We start from the raw sequence: 22,396 nt of genomic DNA, 5'->3' as shown, positions 1-22,396 counted from the left end.
CTATATATATATATATATATATATATATATATATATATATATATATATATATATATATATATTGATCACGAATTTGATTTTTGTTAACGAATTCTAAGTTGAAACCGTCACACATAATATATATATATATTGATCACGAATTTGATTTTTGTTAACGAATTCTAAGTTGAAACCGTCACACATAATATGCTTCGTGTAATTTATATCTTATGTAACTTGTTGGCTATTATACATGCTTACTTAGCGCACAACCCGTCCATTTATGAGATCAGGTTCTAACTTAAAGGTCCGGTTTAGGGAAGATTTAGTCCATAATGCTTACAAATGGACATTATTACATTTGGAATACTCAAAATTAATTTGACTTAACGAGTAATACTTATAGTGTACGGTTAATCGATTATGGTCACTATCTACCTTATACAAATAACTTGTAAAATATAACGAATGAAGAATAATATAATAACTCGAACACGATATATTAAAATTGGAATACAAAATCCAAAACCATTTCATTCTTGTGCAATTATTTTCTTACTTTATTCATTTATTTATCATAAGTATTTTGATATTAATTCACATTAATGATATCAGTATTATTTTTATATACGTTACTATAGCATTTTTATCATTTTATATCAACCCATATGTATTGCGGCAAGTTTTGTTTTTTTTTTGTTGTTTTCTTTTTTTTGTTTGAAGGAGCCTTCGTGGGCAAAATCGGTACGACCACGAGCGTAACATCACAATCTGTGCAGCGCTGGCAGCACGTGAGTTCGGAAATGTATACCCTTTATTTATCTCTTTTCCAAGTTTGTCCCCCTAAATTATTCCTTTTTTCATTTATTACTCCTTTGGTGCTAAAATATAAAATAAAATAAGAAGTGCAACAATTGATAAAACTAAGTGTGAAAAAATTATACACTCAAACATTTTGGCTAAATTAATACCATCAAGTATCCGTCTCAAATAAATAATTTTCCTTTATAATATAAAGAAAATGAAAGAAAAAATCTTTCCTTTCCCAACACAAAATATACATTAAACTCAACCTATCTATCTCTGGATTACATGCACTATATCTTTTTTTTTTTAATATATATTTTGGCATACAACATTCGGTATATTCGTTATTGCAATCCACCTCAAGTTATGCTTACACAAGGTTTAATTCTTACTTGAAAAATCTTAACTTAAAACTCTTTAACATGCGACTAGCCTTACACACTAGTTAGCATTAAAATACTAATTGCCCCAAGCTTTATCTTTGAGTAATACTATAGGGATTTGGGAGCAAAAGTATTCCTTGATGTAGCACACCATAATTAGTTGGATTTTTAATTGGATGTAGCTAAAGAGCATTATTATTGATAGTTAATCAATCGTAAAGTATAATGTTATGAGTATGGTGATCCAATTGTGGGCATTGCATTTTGTTTGTCCACACGAGTAGCTCAGTTAATTTGTCTTAAGTCTTAATAATTACTGTGCGAGAGTTCCATCCAATATAATGGGTAAATGGGCTTCTTATAGGCACCATATACTAATCTTATTACCATAATTTATTATTCCACTATCTTGTCAGGTTGGGATGTGAGGCTCTAAAATAAATGAATTTCACCTTTTGTAGCAAGGGTATTACATTGTTATTATTATTATTATTATTATTATTATTATTATTGCAATGAAGTTGATGAAATAGTGGGTAAATCAATTTAGGTTTTAATTAACTTTTATGGGTGTTTGTTAATGCAAGTTTTTAGTAATGGCTATAAGTGGTTAAGTGGTATCAAGTAGTGGGTGAGTTGATGGTTAATATAGTGGGGGGTTGTAGTGGAAAAGTGGTTGCCCATTTGCCCATTTCTTTGGGATTCACTTGTTTACCATTAGGCCATGAAAAAAAAAAAGGACTAATTCTTGAATCAAGAAATGGCAAAGATTGCAACTTTAATCTGTTTTTGAAACATGATGAAGTTAGTTCATGGGTAGTTCCATAATTTCTTGAAATATGAAGGACTAAACTGAAAGAAGCAAAAAAGGAGCAGCAGCACAGTAATGGGGGACAAGGACCACAGAATAATTAAATTAAAATAAGAACAGATTTGAATTCAGTAACGTATAGAAGGGAAAGAATAAACTATAAAAAGATGGAAAACGTGACATCACGCGCCCAGGGAGATCGGTGCAATAATTACATTATTACACACATCATGTGTGGTGAGTTTAGCGGCCTTTCATGTCTTATGTTGTCATTAATAAAAGCTGGGCTGTATTCTCTCTCTCTCTCTCTTTCTATCTCTATCTCTCTCTTTCTGTCTCTGTGCAGTGTTTTATCTTCTACTTCACTCTCAAATTTTTTTTCTTCTCCTGCTTGTTCTCTCCGCAGCCCATTGCCATCTTTTTTCTCAAAACAATAAGACAGTTTGAAATAAACAGGGAAAAAGAGAAAAAGGCTGCAACTTTTTCATTCTTGCCCCAAATCCCATTGTAGATCTTCACTAAAGCTTCCATCTTTGAGCTCTGTTCAGCTTCATTCCCAGTAAGCTTCTCTTTCACTTGCATTTTCTTGCACTGTGGGTGGATGAATATGTGTGTGTATTAGAAGGGGGGGGGGGGGATTCTGGGCAGTCAATGGGGTGCTTGGAAATGGTGAAATCAGGCCATGGGTGTTGATAGTTCAAGAAAACTGTGCTATCTGTGTCGGTGGGATGAAGGTTTTTGTGGCAAAGATTGGGGCTTTTCTTAGTGTAGATCTGATCTTGAGTGTAGTTTGGTCTATTTTGATTGTTTCTTATGTCTGCTGAATTTTGATTGTTGATTTGACCATGGCTGATTATAATGAGCTCTGCAAGTTAATGTGTTTTGGTTGGTTGTTTAGCTGCAATCTTTACTCTTTAGCAATCTTTAAGGTCAGATTGGGTGTATGTATCTATCTATCTATATTTGCTTGTGCAATGGTATTATTTGATGTCTCCAATGTTGTATATGGTCACTTGCTAAGGTTGTTGATACAAGTGTGTTTGTTTCTGTTGAACCAGATGGAATGAGATTTGGGCTGGTGCTGAAGGCTTAGAAGTTCAAGGTTGGCATTGTAGTAATTCAGTCTGGGATGGTGACAAGAACATGTTTTGTTAACATTAATTTGTGTTGTTTTTGTTCATCAGGCTCGGGTTTTCTTGAGATTCAAGGATGGCGGGTGGGATGCATACTGATGTTTTGTTGGATTATGTTGAATTCCAGATTTATCCAAGCCAGAACAGGTAATCTTGCCTTGTTATTTGAAGGGGGCTTAGTTTCGAAGCAGTGTAATTGGCTGCAAGTGTTGCAGAAATCTTCTTTTTTCAGTATTCATGTAGTTTTTTTTGGAGTGATTGATGGTCTAAAGCAAACCTGTTCGAGATGTTTAATGCAATGTTCAATTAGTTTAAGATTACGGTGTTAGAAGGTTCTCGTCTTGTTTTATAGGTACGAGGCTTGCATATGTTGGGACAACGAGGTAGAGGCTGTGGCTTCTGGGGTTCTCGAGCAACTGGCACAGCATTCTTCGAAAGTTAAAGCTTTGAGCTCGAAAGGATGGGATGCTACTTTTAAACTTGAACCCCCGGATAATGTTAGTGAGGCTACGTGGTTTTCGAAATCCACTTTAATTAGGTATGGTCTGCAAGGACTTCTTCGTTTCGTTGTAAACTTGTAATGCTGTTGTCTCGTGTCTGTGATTGACTTGTTGTGCGTGTGTCAAATATGCCTCACCGCAATCCTTGTTTGTTAGGTTTCTTAATATTATTAGTTCGGTGGATATATTGGATAAAGCAAATGCAATGGAGAAAGAGATATCTCAGCTGGAGGAAGCCCGGGGATTTCACCTTTCTTTATATGCAAAGGTGATCGGTGATCCCTTATTTTTGCCCCGAGAACTGATTTGTGTGTTTCAAGCCAACGAAATCGCTAAAATTGACTGCTTTTGTTGTCTTAACAGGCTGATGATAATTCCGCTACGTCAGATTCTTCCAAGTACGCTTTGGTTACTCTTTGGTTTTGAATTACGATTTGCCCTTGCCTAGTATCTCGAGTTATGTTTGTGGTGAACAGGAACGAATTGCTTCGAGCAATGGACGTGAGGCTCGGTGCGTTAAGAAGGGATCTCGCTGATGCTTTTGATGAAGCTGCTGGCGCCCCGTGCTCTCCCGAGGAGATTGTTGAGATTGGAAAGTTCAGCGATCATTTTGGAGCTGTCAAGTTGAGGTAAGCTAATGGCTATAGAGATATACATTATAGAGATAACCTAGAAGTGTAGAACTAGATGTAAATGTGAGCGATCGGTTTGTGTGTACCTATTTCAGGAACTTCCTACAAAAGTTTGTTCGGTTGAGCCAGGTGAACCAGAATTATTTGGGGAATGATAAACGTGGTTTGGACGAGAATTCTCAGATCTCTTCTAAGCCATTGCTTTCAGAGCAACCCGTAAGATATGGTGCCTCTCCTGCTAAAGCTGCACAAATCGAGAGGCAGAGTTCATCAGAAGGCGAGGAATCTTCTTGCACAACCGAGGAGGATCAACCGTCAGTAGAGCGAAGTCGGCCTCTAGTGCGATCCGCTTCACCAAGAAGGTCTGCCTCCCCGATGCGAAGAGTCCAAATTGGACGCAGCGGGTCACGGAGACCCACCGCTTTAGCCATCAAGAGCTTACATTACATTCCTGCCCGAGAGAAGCTAGTGTGCCAAAAAGACGAAGGCGAAAGCAGTAGTGGCGAGGAAGCATCCGAGAAACCGTCGAAAAGATCCGACAACAATGTGCGTAGAATGAGCGTGCAAGATGCAATAAATCTTTTCGAGAGAAAACAGAGAGATCAAACCACCGTGGATGTTCAGAAAACGTCAAGTGTCTCCCTTGGTGCAAATAAAGCGGTGCTCAGGAGATGGAGTGCTGGAATGTACGAAAGCCCTAAATATCCCGCAAATGCTGCTTCCGAAAATTCTGCTTCAATGAATACCGAGAACTTAGAAGGCGAAGAGACTATAAGTGCTTTGGAGACGAATTTAGATTCTGATCCTACTCCATACAGCAATCCCGACGAGGCTACTGAAATAGAAGCCGAGCCTGTATGTGAAGAAAGAGTATCCAGTCTAGAAGGACAGCGGGCTGATACTCTCCCGAACCAGACCGAAGAAAGCAGAAAGTTAACTGCCTCGGCTGAATGGAGTCGCCAAAAGGAAGCCGAACTAAACCAGCTCCTGATCAAAATGATGGAAACCAAACCCGCAAGATATAGAAACGCAGCGCCCAGTGATAACCAAGACCAACGCCTTCCCGATCAACAGCGAGGTGGTTTGTACAATCATTACAAAGAGAAAAGGGACGAGAAACTTAAAGGCGAGACCGCTAGGAAGCGAGTAGGGAAGGAAACACAAGTTAAAGCAAAACCCGACATGGCCTCTGGAAAGGCAAACACTGTTAGTAAAAGACCTGTTAAGAGAACCCAAACCCCGCTTAACCATTCCTCCGAGTCTGCAAATTCCAAAAGTGAAACCCCTAAACCTGCTGATGTGAAGAAAGTTTCGAAAAAGGCGTCATCTTTGCCTGCCATACGTAAGTCATGGCCAACAGCACCGTCCCCGAGAGCTAATGGGGCATCACCGGCTAAAACACCTGTAACAACGGCTAGTGCTACAGCTACCCGGAGAAGATCACATCCAACACCGTTAGTTCCTCAATCAACCCCGAAAGTTGAGAGATCCCAAGTGCCAGCAAAATCTGCGAAAACATTACCTAATGATGCTAAAAAGACTGTAAGAAACTCTGCTGAAAGGAATCAGCAAGCGGTGACAAAAGCTAGTAGCAAACCTACAAAAACCAAAGCTCAGGCTCCTAGAGTAAGTTCTGATTCCTCTGCAAAACCGAAACTAAACAAGGTAACCAAGAAAAGCAGTGTGGTTCCTCTGGAGCCAAAGGATACCCCAAAGGAACCGAAGGAACCAAAGCCTTTTCTCCGTAAGGGTTCCAGGACTGGACCTGGTGTTGGTCCCATCACAAAAAAGAAAACTTCTCCACCAGAACAATCGTTGAGGGACTCGGTTGAAGCGGAGAAGAATGAAAAAGACCCGATAATTTCTGAACCTTCCAATCAAAAGGGGGATGTACTTGTTGCAGACTCAAAAGTCGACTTAGATCTAGCGAGTGAAACTCAAATAGGCAGCCCCGAGAAGTGTGAAGACACAGAAAGCCCTAATCTGGTTGCTCCAAAAAATGAAGAAGACAATTTTTGTGAGAAGCAAGAGTGTGCTAATATAAAAAACGAGGTTGAAGAAGAAATCAACATATCCCCCGCAGCTTGGGTGGAAATAGAAGAGCACGACAATGGAAAGGTTCAAAACAACGATGGAGCTAACCATATCGACTCTTCAGCTGATGTGCCTGTGAGAGCTGCCAGTCCACGAGTCCGTCATTCTCTTTCCCAAATGCTACTGGAGGAAAGCAGTGAACCCGATAGTATGGATTGGGGGAATGCCGAGAACCCTCCAACCATGGTCTATCAGAAAGATGCACCCAAAGGATTTAAGAGACTTCTTAAGTTTGCTCGAAAGAGCAAGACTGATGTAAATTCATCAGGTTTCTCAAGCCCTTCTGTCTTCTCAGAGGGAGAGGATGACACGGAGGAATCTAAAGGTAGTAAGAAGGCTTCTGACAATCTACTGAAGAAAGCCACACTTCATGCTACGAACTACGGGCATGGTCATGAACTTCCCGGTATACTTCTATTCTAATTTCTAACTATGCTGTCTTAGTTCCACTTCAATTTTCATCGAATGCATATATAGATATACTGGACCGTAATGCTGATGGTAGTGATTAATGATATTTTGCAGCCCAAGCAACTATCGGGCAATTAGTCTCTCAAAGCATATCTCAGAAATTGGAGGAGGGTCACGTTTCAGCTTCAGTAACCACAACAAAAGGTTAGTTGTTTTTATCGTTTTCACTCTAACACTATATTTTATAGCTTGTGATCTTTTGTCATCTTTAATAGTATCCTCCATGCCTTTCATTTCAGCACCGAGATCATTTTTCTCTCTTTCAGCATTCAAGGGGAGCAAGCAGACTGATTCTAAGCTCCGATAACATGCTCAGCCCCTAATATACTTTTCCATAAACTTGCTTGGGCAATGTTCAGGAAAAATGTTTTTTCTTGCATCCAAAGAGGGGGTGGAGTACATGCATATCCTGTTTATATGCACTTTATAGATCTGACTGTTTAACGCGAGATTCATTCCGGTATAATACAATATCGCCATTTTATGTATCCATAGAAACTAAGGTATTTTTTGTAGGATCAGAACCCATGTTGAATCTGTAATTTTCATTACTCAGCCTGGCCTTTTGTTTATATCTTTATATAATCATTTGCATGTATGCTTCCCATTTGAAGTTAGTAGTTGAGAACAATATTTTACTGAACTTTGCTTAGCTTGCTTGTTTTATTGAGCCCAAGCTTGAGCTTGAAGCCTTGAATAGATGTTTATTGTTTATCAAGTATGCTTGTTAATTATTTGCAACTATACTCATTTCATTGATTTATTTCAAAGCTCCGAGCCGTCACTCAAAGGTAGAGGTGGCCACAGGCCGGTTCAAGGTCGAACCAACCTTGAATTAGCTCGGAAAAAAGCAGGCATAAGCTCGGTTAGCCCAGACCTGAACCAGCTTATAGAGGTCTGGTTCAAGTCTTATAAAAAATAGCCTGAAGCCCGACTCGAGATTGACCTGGGCACGACCCAAGTTTCTAACCGCTTTATGCTCGGGTCTAGGCCTGGGCAAAATCTAGCTTGGGTCGGTCCTTGTCAGTGCTAACCTAGGCCCAGGCTCGAGATATGGCCACTTCTACTTGAAGGTGCGTTCTTGGTAAAACTTGTCTTGTGACCTTAGCTTCCAAAAGATCACAAAGAGATAAACTAGTTTAAGTTGTTCATATCTGATCAGCCTACCAAGAGTTAAACTTGAAACTTTGTGGTTACTAAGCTAACTATCCGACCAACTTAGTTGGTTGTTTTCCACTATACTCATTTCTTGTGTACAAACAAACACTAAAACTTGTTAAAAGAGTTCTACACTAAACCTTTATTCAGGTAAGAGTCAAATCTATAGATATGACTTGAGTTCAAATTAGTTTTACAATGGTAAGGATATTGGATGAAATACGAAAAACAAACTTGTTTAACTTAAAGAACAGACATTAAGCAAAAATTTGAAACTCAAACAAACTTGAAAATAAACAAATAGAGCTCAGATGGGCTTGTTCATGCCCCAAATAAGCTAAAAACCTTGGTGAAACAATTCAAGTGCCCCAACAAGAACAAAGAAAAGCATTAGTATTAAGATCATGCCAGGCAGCCAGCTTCTTGCTGGAGGCGTTGCAGATATGGAAATATAACGATTGCATGGGATCCAAAATACCGTAAAAAGATTTCAGCAGCTCTCTTTGTAGCGCTGGCAGCATCGCAGTTGCCAAGTTGCAGTTGGATGGATCCAAGTTTAATCAGTTCGTTCCCGATGACAATGTGATTGGGATCATACAGTTTTTCAAGAATCTGCAATCAATACAAGAATTCTAACGAGAACAAAGTTCTGGTACGTAATAAGCATGAATCTAGTGAATCCTAAACGTCTTATTGAGTTAATACTTTGGCAACAAGAAAGCGCCATAGAAGTTAACTGTCCCGAGATTGAAGAGATATGTACCTTGATTGACGCTTTACAATGGTCCCTTGCAGCTTGCGGTTCCCCAACCACACACATTGCCTGTGCTATGTTGTCCTCCACCTGAAACTCGTAAAATCAGGATAGTTTCTCATATATGGACGAAAATAAATCAGCACCAATGGGGGGGTGTCGGTCATTCACCTCTGCAATTCTCTTGTTAAACAGATGCAGTGTCGATCTCAGAATATCGGAAGCCTTCAAAGCGTTGGAAAGTACTTCAACCGGGACATCATTGGAAGCAATTGCGTCTTGCAACCTATTTGGCATGCACACGTCAGTGTTTAATGCATATCTATAGAGTCACGATAAATCAAGAGTGTGTTTATGTATTAATAAAGAAGCCCAGCTTTTAGACCCGCTGTACCTCCTGATAGAACTCTCAGCTTTGCTGATCGTAGCACGTGCAGCTTCTAGATCATGATACAAATCACAATTCAAGCAATGCCCAGGTTTAAGATGATAATCGGCTTTATGAACTGCATAATGAGCCACATCACTGATTCTCTCATTTTCGACCTTTTCAACCTTCACGTGCCAAGATTATTGACTTAGGATACATAACAATAGCGATGGCAATATCAACAAGGCATTGAAAATAAGCGGATGTAGACTTTGGCAGTATAAAAACGACCTGTTTCTGAGGATAGGAAACACTAGAGACAAGCGGGACATGGTTCAGTTTTTGTTTCACATAGCTAGCGAGAGTGCTGTCGGGGACTACACCAAGGCAGTCTGGTTTAGCACACCGGTATGCATTTATACAGAGGTCGGATAGATTTAGTTGCGAACAGCCTCTACATTGACAGCTAAATGAGTAATGGTCTCTCAAGATCTGCTGGCGGTCTTCGTGGTCCCACTGCCCAACCTGCAAAGCAGAATGTTCGGCAACACATTATAGTTATACCAAAAAAGTTGCAGTTAGAACTGAAGCAATGAGCACGTTGAAGGCATATCTACACAGCACCATTAAACATGGAAATTAGGGCACATCACACATTGTATAGTATGTTTCTAGAAGTTTCATGAACACGCCAATTCCCTGTTCTCTTAATATGAAAAATCAAGAGGGGTATTATCTACTAAAATCAGGTACCTGTGGACCATAAGAGAGCTCCAGTTCGGATCCCACTGACACAGAATCTGTTGTGCGGACATAAAGGGTACGTGAAAGAAAGTAAGCATGAGCATTTGGCCTACAAGAATGGTTAAACATACTGCCAGCCAAATAAATAGCTTGGCCCACCTTGACCTGCATAATAACATAAAAATACAAAATTTTAAAGAAGTCCTTACGCTACTTGGAGATAGATGAGCAATACGAAACGCTCTTCAAGCATTGCCTTTGATAAACATGGGTTTGTCTCCCAATGAAGCTAGGATTGTTAATTGCTTGAAGAACGAGATTCAATAAAAATTTTGAAAACGAGACAAGATTGATCTATACCTGTTCTAAAGTACTGGTTAAAGCATTCACATGCTCGTCTAAGGATCCTTTTGTATCTAAAGACTTCATGCGGACAATAGCCATTGAATTTACTCTGATTTGCGATAGAAGTATAACCAGCTGCAAGCAGGATATGAAATATAAGGAGATTGCGGGTAACAGAAACCATATATGACAGATTTTATTTCAAAGCATTGGATATTTTGGTTTGATTTCATTCAACGGTACTACCTGTGAAATGATAACCCCAGTCACGGGGAGTTTAGGTGCATAAGAATTCCGAAGACAATTCAACAGAATGATTGAGTATATATGCATCTCCAGCTTAGTGTCGGGAGGGAGCTGCACGAAATTGTGGCAGAGATCCTACACAAGATACACGATTAGTTTCTTCCATAATATGAACCGTAAATGAAATTAAGCAAAAGAACTAGTGCAAGTACCAAAACTGTGAGAAGGTTAGAAAAACCGCTAGAATCCTTTTGTTGCTCTAAAAATTTCACAAGAACTCGACCAGCCAAAACTACTTCTGAGGGCAATACTGCAGGCCAATGGACACCTTGACATTCGTGTCTATGCTCAGCAATATCCTCAGTACGTGGACCAGAATCACCAATCGAAACACATTCTGAAATGTACTTTTCGAGTTCATCTGGCAGCTCATTATGATGGCTAACTTTCCCCAGAGTTTTACCAAACTCTTTTCCTCCCGATACTAATTGACATTGACTAGAGCAGTATAGTGGTATAGAGCACGATTCACAGGGCACCGCATGCATTGGTAGTTCATTGAAGCAGAAATGACAGTTAGTCTCCCGACAGTTCTTCAAGATGATCTACATAAAGCTTAGCATGATAAGAATGCAACGGTAACATCATATATGAAAATACCTTTGCAATTTAGTACAAAGTATACATATCTTTGACATATTCAATCTTGAATTGAATAATTTGCAATAAATCATAATGTATCTACGAGCAAAAAGAGGCAAATCATCAATTTCCCGAATCATTTGCAGATGAGAAGACATAAGAAAACCTGATTTTATTAAGATAACCTAGCAAAAGTACAGTGTTTGCCATCGCCAAAGAAAAGAATCTTGACCATATACCGCTGCATAAGGATCTTCTTTATGAACCAAGGAGCCTATTGGAATATCAGCAAGGGATACCATTCCCCTTCCCTTAGTAGGTAAAGATACACACTGCATATTTGCTCGGTCTGGCTCATCTGTCACATAAGCTCTACATTGTAAGAAACCAAAGAAGAGGGGTCTGTTACAAATACTACAATAAATCCAATCAAAGAAAGTGCAATCACGACAAGTAACAGTAAATATAACAACTAGAAGAACACCAAAAGTTCTCCAAAGAGGGATGAAAAAAGCATAACACACCACCATGATATATATGCAAAGAGTTATAGCAAAAGAAGTAAAATATCTCCACATAGATAGGCATTAGTGAGAAAAAACACAGTTTTGGCTAATAAAAGCTATAAAGCTCCCAGATTATGGTCAACTCAAATCAACTTTTGTCTAGTGTATTGTGAACTGGTATAATACCTGAAAACCAAAAAACTGTCAATCTAGATATGAGCATTTTCAGGTTTTCAAGATAAAGAAAATGCAGAATAAGAAGTGAAAAATTGCCTGTGCAATTGTGTACTGACGTAAGATATTTCAAAAAATATATATATATAGTTATTTTCCCAAGAGAAAAAGGAAAAAATACTACTCCAATAAATTAGAAGTTCATGAACTAAAGTACTATACCTAACATAGTATCATCTGACTCATTCCTGTTGGACTTATACGATGAACTATGCTTCAGCTTATGTTGGTCCAAAATAATCCTGAGTTCATCTTCTATTTGTCTCTTTCCACTCAAAGACACTTCCATCTTTAGTGAAACATTCAGATCTTGGATTGCATCCTCGAAATTTCCCAAAGAAGCATTAGCTTTACCTCTCCTGAACCATGCCTGCAGGGGAACATACTTTAGCATAGGTTGGAAAAGAACAGAAAAGGATGAAGATCTTCAATTTTATTCTGTCAACTGCAACTACTGAGCTTTGACAGCAAGTGATTATATGATAACAAAATAAAAATAAACAATTACAATGCAAATAAAGGAACACAAAACCGGCTAAAAGTACATGTGTACACACCTTAGCATAGGTTGGAAAATTTGCAAGAGCCCGATCACAATCTTGTAAACACTCTACAATTAGTCCCATTTTCTGGACACAATAGAAGCACATAGTGAACAAGCAAAGCAACTCACCATTATATTACGTTGTTAGTACAATTTGGGAACAAAATGATTGATTGGTTTTATTAGGCTTAGGAGGTGGATATAAGGAGTAAACTAATGTGTTAGGAAGCAGCTCTTCATAGAAATAAATTAGCTACAGAAAGAGGTTAAACTCACATAAAGAAACTTGTTACTTCCTAGTAAATTAAAAGAGAGAGAGAGAGAGAGAGAGAGAAATATCCAATTCTACAAAAGAGTTTTTTCAATGGGAGAAGTGGAGAATGCTCTAAATTCAACAATCCTTGGAACCAAAAGAAAAATAGTCAACCTTATAAAGTTTGTGCAATAAACAGTAAGTACTAGTTCATGCAATTCGAATATGGGACTCCCAAATCTATACAAATTCAGGACTCACATGCAATGCAGATGCACGATTCACATAGAGCATAGCAGCTAGGTTTTTCTCTGTGTCATTGCTGTTTGTTGGAGCAAAGCGTAATGCCTGTTAAACTCATAAAGTAAAAAATAAAACATGATTAGCTTAAGATATTAAAAGCGATAATCAAATTACCAAAAAAAAAAAATAATAATAATACAGCCACAAAGCTTCTCTTGCTGTTACAGATCAAAGCTGCACCGCAGGAGAAACCAAGAAAATACTATAAGGTTTTCAAAAGCTCAACCACTTGCAAAATCAATCATTCCAAAACTCTATATCAAGATAGGCAAAATCAAAATGCTGTTCACCTGTGTATAGAAATGCAACGCTTTAAGATAATCTCCTCTGGAGAAGCATTCGTTGCCTTGAAGCTTTGTTTCAGAAGCAGCACTATGGTCCTTGCCACACAAAGCCATTTCTGGGTCTGTCAACTCCTTAACAATCTTGAAAGAGCAGCTAAATTTAGCAGACAGTAGAATCCATAATACCACTAATCTACATGCCTATACAGCCATACATCACATATACAATACACAATGGAATGACTAACCATTAACCAAGTACATAAAAACCACAACTTTCAGATCAAGAAAACACAAAAAGAGCTAATTATGAATTCATGGTTTGAACTACACAAGATTTGAGCTTTTAATGCAAAGAACCACTAAAAGCAACAGACAGATACATATATAGCTATGCAGACTGTTTTGGTTACCTGGTGAAACTGGGGCAAGCGGTGGAAGAATTCTAGGAGGGAAGAACAGGTGGCGGGGAGGCCATCCGGCGTGCTCTCAGAGATTTCTTGGCCTAGGGCGTTGGGCACTAAGGATTTCAGCTTCTCCATGTGCTCAGAACAGAGGGTTTCTGTACAGGCAAGTTTAAGACTTCACTCTGTGTATTGCTTTGGTTTCCTCTCAATGAGGAATTACTAATGGCAAAAAATGTTGATTTAGTTGATAAGTTGTATTTATTAGAAGTTAATATCCAAATTAGTCATTGATTATAATGATTTTTATTGATTTTGTTCTATATAAATTTTTTGTTTTTAATTATGTCATTGACTTTGACGATTTTATCCAACTAAGTCATCTACTAAGATAGTTTGGTAAGTTCATATATATTACGGAGTAATATCTAATTTAGTCATTGATTATATAGTTTTACTTAAATGTGTATTTAACTATAGTGATTTTATTAGATTTAACTATCAATTATATATATATATATATATATAATTGACCTCAAATAAAATCATAAATAATAGGGGATAATTTCAACGAAATTAGTTTGACAGTAAATTTACCAATAATAAAATTTCAAGTGTCACAAATTTTACTCACTTAAATAGTGATAGTAAACTTTATGTAAATCATGAATCATAAATAAACTCTTTCCAAAAAAAAAAAAAACTAATAATAATAAATTAATCTCAACACAAAACATTTTCCTATAACAAAAGCATTAAAAAAAGATTAAAAAAAAAAACACAAAATCCCGAGGGAGAGAGACGATTACAAAGTGGTACGAAGGCGATAAGGCCGTCACTGAAGTTTGGAGAGAGAGAGAGGAGCCCTTCCTTAAACCCTTCTCTCTCAAGTCTCTGCTCTCTATTTCTATCGTTCTCCGCCATTAAAACCCCTTTCTTTCAGATTGCAACGAGAAGCCGTCTATCTCCGGTGACCTGCAATCCGTGAGTTTTCACTATCCCCTTTCTCTGTCAATTATTGATAATGTTAGTTAAATAGTTAATGATGATAAAATTTAACATTCTTGCTTAAATTCTTCACTGTTATATCTCGCACAATTTGAAGAGTGTTTCCTACACAACCCATAGCTTTATAGGCGATTTTAGTTACAAAGTTTGGTTTTTTTATGTTTAGTTTTGCTATTTTGTTATTGGGTTGGGGATTTTCCCCAATAGATTGCTGACATTTTCTTTTGGGTGTTAGGGTTAACACTCAATTTCATTTCTGTAGTCATTATTTTAGCATATAAGTTGGGTTCTTGTTAGTTCAGTGGTTATTTTGTACCCAAATTCATATTATTGCAACTTTGTGTATTATGGCTAATCCTTAAGATGTTGGGTCTAATTTGAGCTGGGGTTTCATTACAGTCTCCATGGCTGCACAAGTAGTGAGAGAATGGGCTGGTATTCAGCAGTTTCCGGCTGCCACTCAGACCAAGTTACTTGAATTGTTGGGGAAATTGAAGCAGGAGGTTCAGCTCTCCCTTTTAACTGATTTTTAATATATTTTGTGTGGTTTTCTACACTCCAATGATTGCACATTGGATGACATTATTATATGATGCATTTTTTGGATGTTATTATTGTAGAACGTGAGCACTTTGACTATCCTGGTGATGGGGAAAGGTGGTGTTGGAAAATCATCTACTCTGAATTCTATCCTGTCTGAAAGAGTCGTTGCTACCAGTGCTTTCCAGGTATCTATCGTGTTAACTTTAGAGAAGGAAGCTTTTGCGATGTTTGCCAATAGTAATAGGAAGGTTATGATTTTCAGGCAGAACCTCCAAGACCTATAATGGTCTCACGAGCACGGGCGGGATTCACTTTAAACATTATTGACACCCCGGGGCTTGTTGAAGCAGGATATGTGAATGACCAGGTTCTTGATCTCATAAAAAGGTTTGCATCTACTACGTATTACATTTTACACATTCTAAACTCCTTATTTAGGATGGGGGTGATGAGTGGATGGGGGTGATGAGTAGGGCAGATTTTGTTTCTTGATTCGTTAAATGCATTCTCCTTTGGTGTTTGAATTTGAATAGGTTCCTTTTGAACAAGACAATAGATGTTTTGCTCTATGTGGATCGCCTGGATGCGTATAGAGTGGATAACTTGGATTTACAGATTGTCAAAGCCATAACTGATAGTTTTGGCAAGCAAATCTGGCGTAGAGGCATTGTTGCACTTACTCATGGTCAGATGTCACCACCCGATGGATTGAGTTATGATGAGTTTGCCTCAAAAAGGTCGGCGGCAATTCTGAAGGTTGTTCGCCAGGGAATAGGAATGAGGAAATCAGAATTTCAGGTTCATTATCATTTTCACCCGTTCTTTTTATTTGGCAAATTGGGAAAACATAAGGGTGTAGATAGAGGAAAGGATGGTGGAAAATTATTGTAGAAGAAATGTTCTCCATTTTTTTTTTTACGATTATTATTGCAAGTGTTCCCTTTGATAATTGGATGTGTTATTGATCCCATTCGCTATCCTGCTTTCAGAAAACTCCAATTCCCCTTGTCTTGGTTGAAAACAGTGGACGGTGCAACAAGAATGAAAGTGATGAGAAGGTTTGTCTTGTTTTATGGGGAGTCGATATTTTTTTCAGTTTCTTTTTCGTTTGACCAGTAAAAAATCCTCTTTGGTTTGCTAAAAATGTTTTGCCTGCAGATCCTTCCCAATGGAGAAGCTTGGATACCTGGTCTTGTTCATAAAATCACGGAAGTTGTCTTAAATGGAAGCCAGAGTATTTTGGTCGACAAGAAGTTGGTCGATGGACCAAATCCTAATGAAAGGGGGAAGCTATTTATCCCTCTCATTTTAGCTTTCCAAGTAAGCATTTGATTTGGAGGTCTTTCTCTTATTACACTACTGAACCTGGAAAATGTTTCGTAACCCTTCCCCCATTTTCTTGGCAGTACTTCTTTGTTGTGAAGCGGATTGAGAACTGGATCAGGACCGATATAAGGAAAGAGCGCAGGTCAAAGCGTTTCTGATGTTCTCTGTCTTCGATGCATCGATTTGTTCTAATACCGTAGAATCTTTTGTAGTAGTTGTCTATCCATCAGAGGCAACTGGAAAGTTATATGCGGCTGTTGAATTTCAATTTTATTCCAAGAGCTTAGATTCTGTACTAATTGTTAACTCCGATTTCTCACTCTCTTTCTGGGATTGCTTGAATTTATTCTCCATTTTCATTCTCAATTTCTTTTTGGTTCTGTTCCAGTTATGTATTCTTGCTGGCTGATATCTTATTTCCTGTGAACAAGGAATATTGATGATGATGAACATGCAATTCAAATATATAAAGATGTGCATTTAGTTTGACTGTAATGAACATTAATTATAACATTTGTTATTAATTTAAATAAATGTAATATACTTACAATGAAACTATGAAAGAACTCAAAGAAGACAATCAGTTTAAACTGAATAATGTGTTTTTCAAAGATGTAGTGATAATCACTTCAAAAACATGGTCACCTTCCTTTTAAGAATTCAAAGCTGAATCATATTTATATATCCTTCACCCACAACACGGTATAAACCTTGGTCAATGTATGGGGGCTATATGTCTTTCAAAACAGGCCAGCCTTTCTTGATGATATCATTAATCTTTGCATCAATCTGTTTTTGGATCCTTGGAGGGCAGAGTTCTGCTGCATAGCCATTTAGTTTTGTTGCCATTGTTGAACTCTCTAGCTCTTCCTCAGGCATGTTCCCCATCAACTGAAGAAGGAATGGATTTCGTTTCAGCTCAAATTTCTGCAGAACGGAAATGATATACTTGCAGTTCAGTTCAGTATGTCGATAATCATTAATGAATAAGTAGCAAAGGATGAAACAAATATTTCAGATTTTGGATTTGGAAAACTAGTTTTGGCTCTCTTCAAGCATGCATCCATATCTCTTTCAAGTTTCAACACCAAAGTTTAAAGGCTAGCTCAAATTTTAATGTGAAGTTGAGGCAAAGTGGGTCCAAATCCTTAATGTCAATTTTGAGAAAGCATTGGGGCTAGATTATGAATACTACTATACCTGATGTTCAGGCTCTGCAGGGTAAAATGTTTCAAGCTGTTGAATTTGAGTAGTGACAATGCTGCTCCTGGACCTTGATTGCTCTCGTTCTTTGCTGACCCCAGCCAATCTGGCCTCCTCGGTTCCATTTGTGAATATGATAGACCTGCTTTACACACACTATATGAACTCTATCTTGCACTTGCATAGTTGCAGGCATGCATTCTGCAGTCTCCAGGAAATGTCACTTGTGAATGAGAGTGATACCTGTACTGGTTACCCACATCAGGGCCTTGCCCGAAGACTTGCCTAGAATCGTGGCTTGACCAGAAGACCTCCAGCAGTTGTCTAAAACTAATCAATCTGGGATCGTACTCAATCTACAGCATATTTTATGAAAGCCCGTTAGAAAAGAATTGAATGAAATAGATATTCATACACAAAGAAATGAAAATGGATTTACAATGGTAGATTCACAGAAGTGATTAATTTAAAATACTAGTTAGGCCACCTTACTGCCACAAAAAACAGACAACTGAAGCTAAAAGAACAACCGTCAAGTGTAAGATAATTGAAAACAAAAGCAAAATAATTATGTGAAATAGCAAAAGAATGCCTAATAGATGCCCAAGTAATGCTTTGTTGTTAGCTCCCAGCAAAATTGACTCATTTAGAACAAATATAAATCCAACAGGAAGAAAGAGAAACTGCAAAGACAATGGGCATGGCATAATCAAATATCACATTTGTCAAGAACATAAACTACACTACTGGAGAGCCCGCAAAGTTATGAAACTAAAATGCCGTTACTGAAGCACCAACAGATGCCATTACGCATTCAATGAACACTAGCTAGTTTTTCACCCAAATGGTTAAAGATTGTTCCTTTAGCACAACTCAGACTCAATTGAATCCTCAGATATTACAATTTATTCATCAATGACCATCTTGCCTTGTCTAGTTCCCCACAAGCTGAATCTACAATCACTTTTCCATTCAGAAATAGTTATACACGATACATAATTCATCCACAACTTAAATTCTGCTCCATTAACAAATTTGTACGTCATACATAAAGCACATCCAACACAGACCATTCGCCCGGGAAATTAGGGTTCAACAGCGTGATTATGAATTTATGATCAAGCCAAAGTAAATAATTTTAATAGGTTTCTGAATTATGCACGAAAATAGAGGATTCAATCCTCGCAGTTTAAGAGAATGAATGTTACCTGTACACACTCGGCGTGGTCGCCCAAGTTGCGGTACTCGGGGTTGCTCTTGGACCCTCCGGCATAGCCGGCGGTAGTTCTGACGACGCCGACTAAGCAACCAAACACCGCCTCGGACCTCCAAAAGCTCCCCAGAGCAAAAAACGCTGTTTTCGAGGGGCGATTGAACGGATCCGCCGGAGACTCGAGGGTCCGATCCGAAAGCCTGATGCTTACAGTTGGACTTGTGAACAATAAAACAGTTAGGAAAAGGAAATTACTTGTAACGGAGGAGAGAAATGCAAATCTTCCAGCGACCTTCATTGGGGAATAGAACAGCGGATCGGAAACCGGCCGGAGAAGGCGGACTCGCCGGAAAACAAATATAAGTTCTGGGAAATGATCCTGTGCTATTCTTCACACGTAACCGAACAAACCTTTAGGGGTGTTATGTAATTTTCCATAAACTGTGGGCAAAATAATAAATAAATGAAAACATCAAAACAATCTACATCGGATATTACTATTGCTCATGTTGGTTTGGTGATCAGTTTGGGAATAACACAAGATCGAGTTTCATCAGTGATAGTGTTGAGTAAAAATTTAGTTTCTATGTTTGAGTTATCATGATTTACATCTTTCAAATGTTCTATCAGATCGAAATATGAAAAACCCTTAAAAGTTGAGATTCAAGATTCAGCTAGAAACAAATGATGATTTTTGTAAATTATTCAACTAACTTGACTGGAAATGTCCCCAACAAGTACATATACTATAAATAATTGAACTCAAAATCAAGTGAGGATTTAAAAACAAAAATGGGGTACATATCGTGAGACATTTCATCTAAAGTTACAAACTTCTTGACAATCAGGCAATATCCAATCGAGCCTAAAATGTTGCATGCTTCGGTTGTTATAGTGAGACATTTCATCTAAAGTTACAAACTTCTTGACAATCAGACAATATCCAATCGAGCCTAAAATGTTGCATGCTTCGGTTGTTATAATGAGAATGGTTTGGTGTATACATCAAATTGTTCATTAGCAGTCAACTGCGGCTCCTGCCAAAAAAGAGCAAACAACCTTAACATTACATATGAGCTAGGTAGCACAGAAACGAAAAACAAGAAAACTAAACACACAAATCTCAAGAGTGAGTGGCTGTGCACTCTTGTCCCTTAAAGACAAGTCGGGAGTTCGAACCCCTTCTTAGAAAAATCTAATTGTCGGCTAGAGATTTTGAAAACTCAAATGTAATACTCAATTCAGACACCATTTAATATGATTCACAAGAAAAATCTGCAGTCACTACTCGAGGGTGTGCACGGGATAAACCCCACCTTGTGACCCTAATCGGCATTCCGACACACACAAAGAACATGGTCTAGGTTGTATATATGTACCTGTCTCATTCCAATGCCACCACTCCCTCCAGTAACAAGCATTGTGAGAAGTGAAGTCACAAGGCTGCCAGCAGAACCTCCTAAACCATTGTCTGAACTGCGGATTGAGGCTCTCATTGCATTAAGAATGCTGCCGTAGGTTGTCCCTTGTCCATGTTCAATTGCTTGGATGAAAGAATATGTCATTGCACCTGTGGAAGTAACCTGAGATAAACTCTGCAACAATCAAGAAAAACTCAACATCAGGCCATTATTCAGCCCCATCTGCTTTTTTATTCATCTCAAGAATTGATCAAATCTGTAATGGTAAGGCTAGCTTTAATTTACATCTGTATCAGCAGAGGTTTGATCATCATCACAGCCACTGAAGGATATGACTTCTCCCCCGCTCGATCCTTTCCAGGCTCCAGAACGAGGGCGATGATCCTCCCACATATACCTCCCACTTCTGCATCATATCCAAATCAAAAATGCTGATTCAGATAAGCATTTTTTTCTGCATATAATAATATATAAACATAAATGTGCAATCCAACCACCAGCTCAGACTTTTAGTTGAGATGGAGTACACGCTTCAATTTTGGACATACCTGTCCATCCTGCAAAGGAAGGGTAGATCAAGCATGGTGCCACTATGGCAGGCATCTACAATGGCATGAAGCTTAGCCCCGCGAGGGATAGGCCTAACAAGCATGGCGTTGATTTCATCATCGACGATCATCCCTTGAGTCTCGAAATCCAAGGGGCAAAGCGTTTCGTCATAGCCATCGACTTCGTCCCCGTTATAGTTCCTTTGCTGTGATCCATGGCCTGAGTAGTGGAACACCAGAGAATCCCCTGGCTGACAGCCCACCACAAGCCAGTGCATTGCCATCCTGATGTTGTGTTTGGTTGGGATCCTGAAAGGGTCAGTTTCCTCCTCTGAAAGTATACTTTCCAGAAGAGAATCAAGACCAAAACTGGTTAGCAGGATTCTGCCATAACAAAATGTACATTTTTAATATACTAAGAGTACATTATTTGTGTACTGAATATACATTATACAAAATATTATAATGTACATTAGTTGAATATAATGTACATTTTTATTATACTAAAAGTACATTATTTGTATATTAAATGTACATTATTTGATAGTATGGTCAATACCGGGATCCATACAGCTGTGGACCCCGGTCCACACAGTTATATAGATTATGACCCACACAATAATGATTGACCAGCTAGAGTTACAAGGCAAGATTTACTAAGTGCACACTTTTGAGTAGTAACTGCTATTACCTCATCACTCAAAGAAATTAGTCAGATTATTGACTTGGTAATTACAAAGTTACAAATTCGACTCTGTCTTTTTCTATTTGAGCTGATAAGTTATGAACAATCTAAACTGATTAGATCACACTATAATGTTAATCGTTCTGATTTGAAGGAAACTGTACCAGTGAGCATGAGAATGGAGTCTGGGGGGAACTTGAATCGGTTGACCAGCAAGAACCTCATACATTTAGCATCATTCAGACACCCTTTCAGCTCGTGCCTCGAGTTCCGGTAAGAAATCCCGACGATCACCGCCCTCTTGCGGCCGTGGGGTTGACCGGAGGAGGGGCCGGGGGCGAACGGGGGCGGCGGAGCAGAGTAGTGGTGGTGGGGAGGCGGCGGCGGCGGGGCGACGAGAGGATCAGCGACGCGCGTGACGGCGCTGCAGATTGCGCAGCGGATGGTCCTGGCGCCCGGCGGGAGCTGCAACGGGGTGCGGCAGCGGGAGCAGTCAACGAGCATCATCGTTTTCAGCGAAAAATATTTGAAGAAAACGAGGTTTGGAACACAGAAAAGTAGAGTGAATTATTGAATGGATGATGACAAGGTTTGGTCGTATAGTCGTATGTATGGAATGATGGTCACAAGTCACTAGTGGAGAAGTTGGTAGGAAGGAGAGATGAGGACAAAAGGAAACTACTTGGATTGACACTTTCATGCAAAACCCAAACTTATTAATCATTTTTTCATTTAGGAGAAAGCTAAATCTACCTCTCACTATTGAAAAGTATACTCATGATCATAGTAAACAAATGATCATATAATGATATTTGATGATCGTGCAGGTTACGATGTGATGCTCCGAGATCA

General features: G+C 38.6%; 5 protein-coding genes across 6 annotated transcripts; 2 read left to right on the top strand and 3 right to left on the bottom strand.

The window, feature by feature from the left end:
* Positions 1-2,299: 2,299 nt before the first annotated feature.
* Positions 2,300-7,528, top strand: LOC116013226 (COP1-interacting protein 7-like). Of its 2 annotated transcripts, none has more exons than XM_031252873.1 (10): positions 2,300-2,539; positions 3,039-3,082; positions 3,165-3,260; positions 3,466-3,651; positions 3,770-3,881; positions 3,977-4,011; positions 4,090-4,242; positions 4,341-6,745; positions 6,865-6,954; positions 7,077-7,528. In XM_031252873.1, exons 3-10 carry the CDS (start codon positions 3,190-3,192, stop codon positions 7,115-7,117), a joined length of 3,093 nt encoding a protein of 1,030 aa, XP_031108733.1. In that variant the 5' UTR covers positions 2,300-2,539; positions 3,039-3,082; positions 3,165-3,189; the 3' UTR covers positions 7,118-7,528. The 2 variants fall into 2 exon arrangements, with proteins under 2 accessions (XP_031108733.1, XP_031108732.1); XM_031252872.1 differs by having other exon boundaries at positions 7,050-7,528.
* A 555-nt stretch (positions 7,529-8,083) lies between these two features.
* LOC116014455 (SET and MYND domain-containing protein 4) lies at positions 8,084-13,802 on the bottom strand. The gene is made up of 15 exons (XM_031254516.1): positions 13,607-13,802; positions 13,200-13,334; positions 12,868-12,954; positions 12,367-12,438; positions 11,972-12,179; positions 11,309-11,427; positions 10,640-11,032; positions 10,428-10,562; positions 10,197-10,316; positions 9,846-10,001; positions 9,384-9,617; positions 9,117-9,277; positions 8,894-9,008; positions 8,732-8,812; positions 8,084-8,580 (listed from the first exon to the last, which is right to left on the bottom strand). The coding sequence occupies exons 1-15, from the start codon at positions 13,733-13,735 to the stop codon at positions 8,371-8,373; spliced, it is 2,355 nt and encodes a 784-aa protein (XP_031110376.1). The 5' UTR covers positions 13,736-13,802; the 3' UTR covers positions 8,084-8,370.
* A 583-nt stretch (positions 13,803-14,385) lies between these two features.
* On the top strand, positions 14,386-16,854 carry LOC116014057 (translocase of chloroplast 34). The gene is made up of 8 exons (XM_031254044.1): positions 14,386-14,581; positions 15,005-15,108; positions 15,226-15,333; positions 15,411-15,535; positions 15,682-15,946; positions 16,138-16,206; positions 16,307-16,468; positions 16,555-16,854. Exons 2-8 carry the CDS (start codon positions 15,010-15,012, stop codon positions 16,630-16,632), a joined length of 906 nt encoding a protein of 301 aa, XP_031109904.1. The 5' UTR covers positions 14,386-14,581; positions 15,005-15,009; the 3' UTR covers positions 16,633-16,854.
* Positions 16,855-16,958: 104 nt separating this feature from the next.
* LOC116014058 (peptide methionine sulfoxide reductase A5) lies at positions 16,959-19,299 on the bottom strand. The gene is made up of 4 exons (XM_031254045.1): positions 18,886-19,299; positions 17,921-18,033; positions 17,675-17,819; positions 16,959-17,401 (listed from the first exon to the last, which is right to left on the bottom strand). The coding sequence occupies exons 1-4, from the start codon at positions 19,186-19,188 to the stop codon at positions 17,204-17,206; spliced, it is 759 nt and encodes a 252-aa protein (XP_031109905.1). The 5' UTR covers positions 19,189-19,299; the 3' UTR covers positions 16,959-17,203.
* A 266-nt stretch (positions 19,300-19,565) lies between these two features.
* LOC116012402 (metacaspase-1-like) lies at positions 19,566-22,121 on the bottom strand. Its single transcript, XM_031251934.1, has 5 exons — positions 21,709-22,121; positions 20,860-21,190; positions 20,597-20,717; positions 20,270-20,485; positions 19,566-19,927 (listed from the first exon to the last, which is right to left on the bottom strand). The coding sequence occupies exons 1-5, from the start codon at positions 22,049-22,051 to the stop codon at positions 19,868-19,870; spliced, it is 1,071 nt and encodes a 356-aa protein (XP_031107794.1). The 5' UTR covers positions 22,052-22,121; the 3' UTR covers positions 19,566-19,867.
* Between the last annotated feature and the right edge of the window lie 275 nt (positions 22,122-22,396).

The sequence above is a fragment of the Ipomoea triloba genome, chromosome 3, assembly GCF_003576645.1.
Source record: "Ipomoea triloba cultivar NCNSP0323 chromosome 3, ASM357664v1".
In the NCBI taxonomy this organism is placed as follows: Eukaryota; Viridiplantae; Streptophyta; class Magnoliopsida; order Solanales; family Convolvulaceae; genus Ipomoea; species Ipomoea triloba.
The sequence above is the reverse complement of the archived record's forward strand: the minus strand, read 5'-3'. Positions and strand labels throughout refer to the sequence as shown.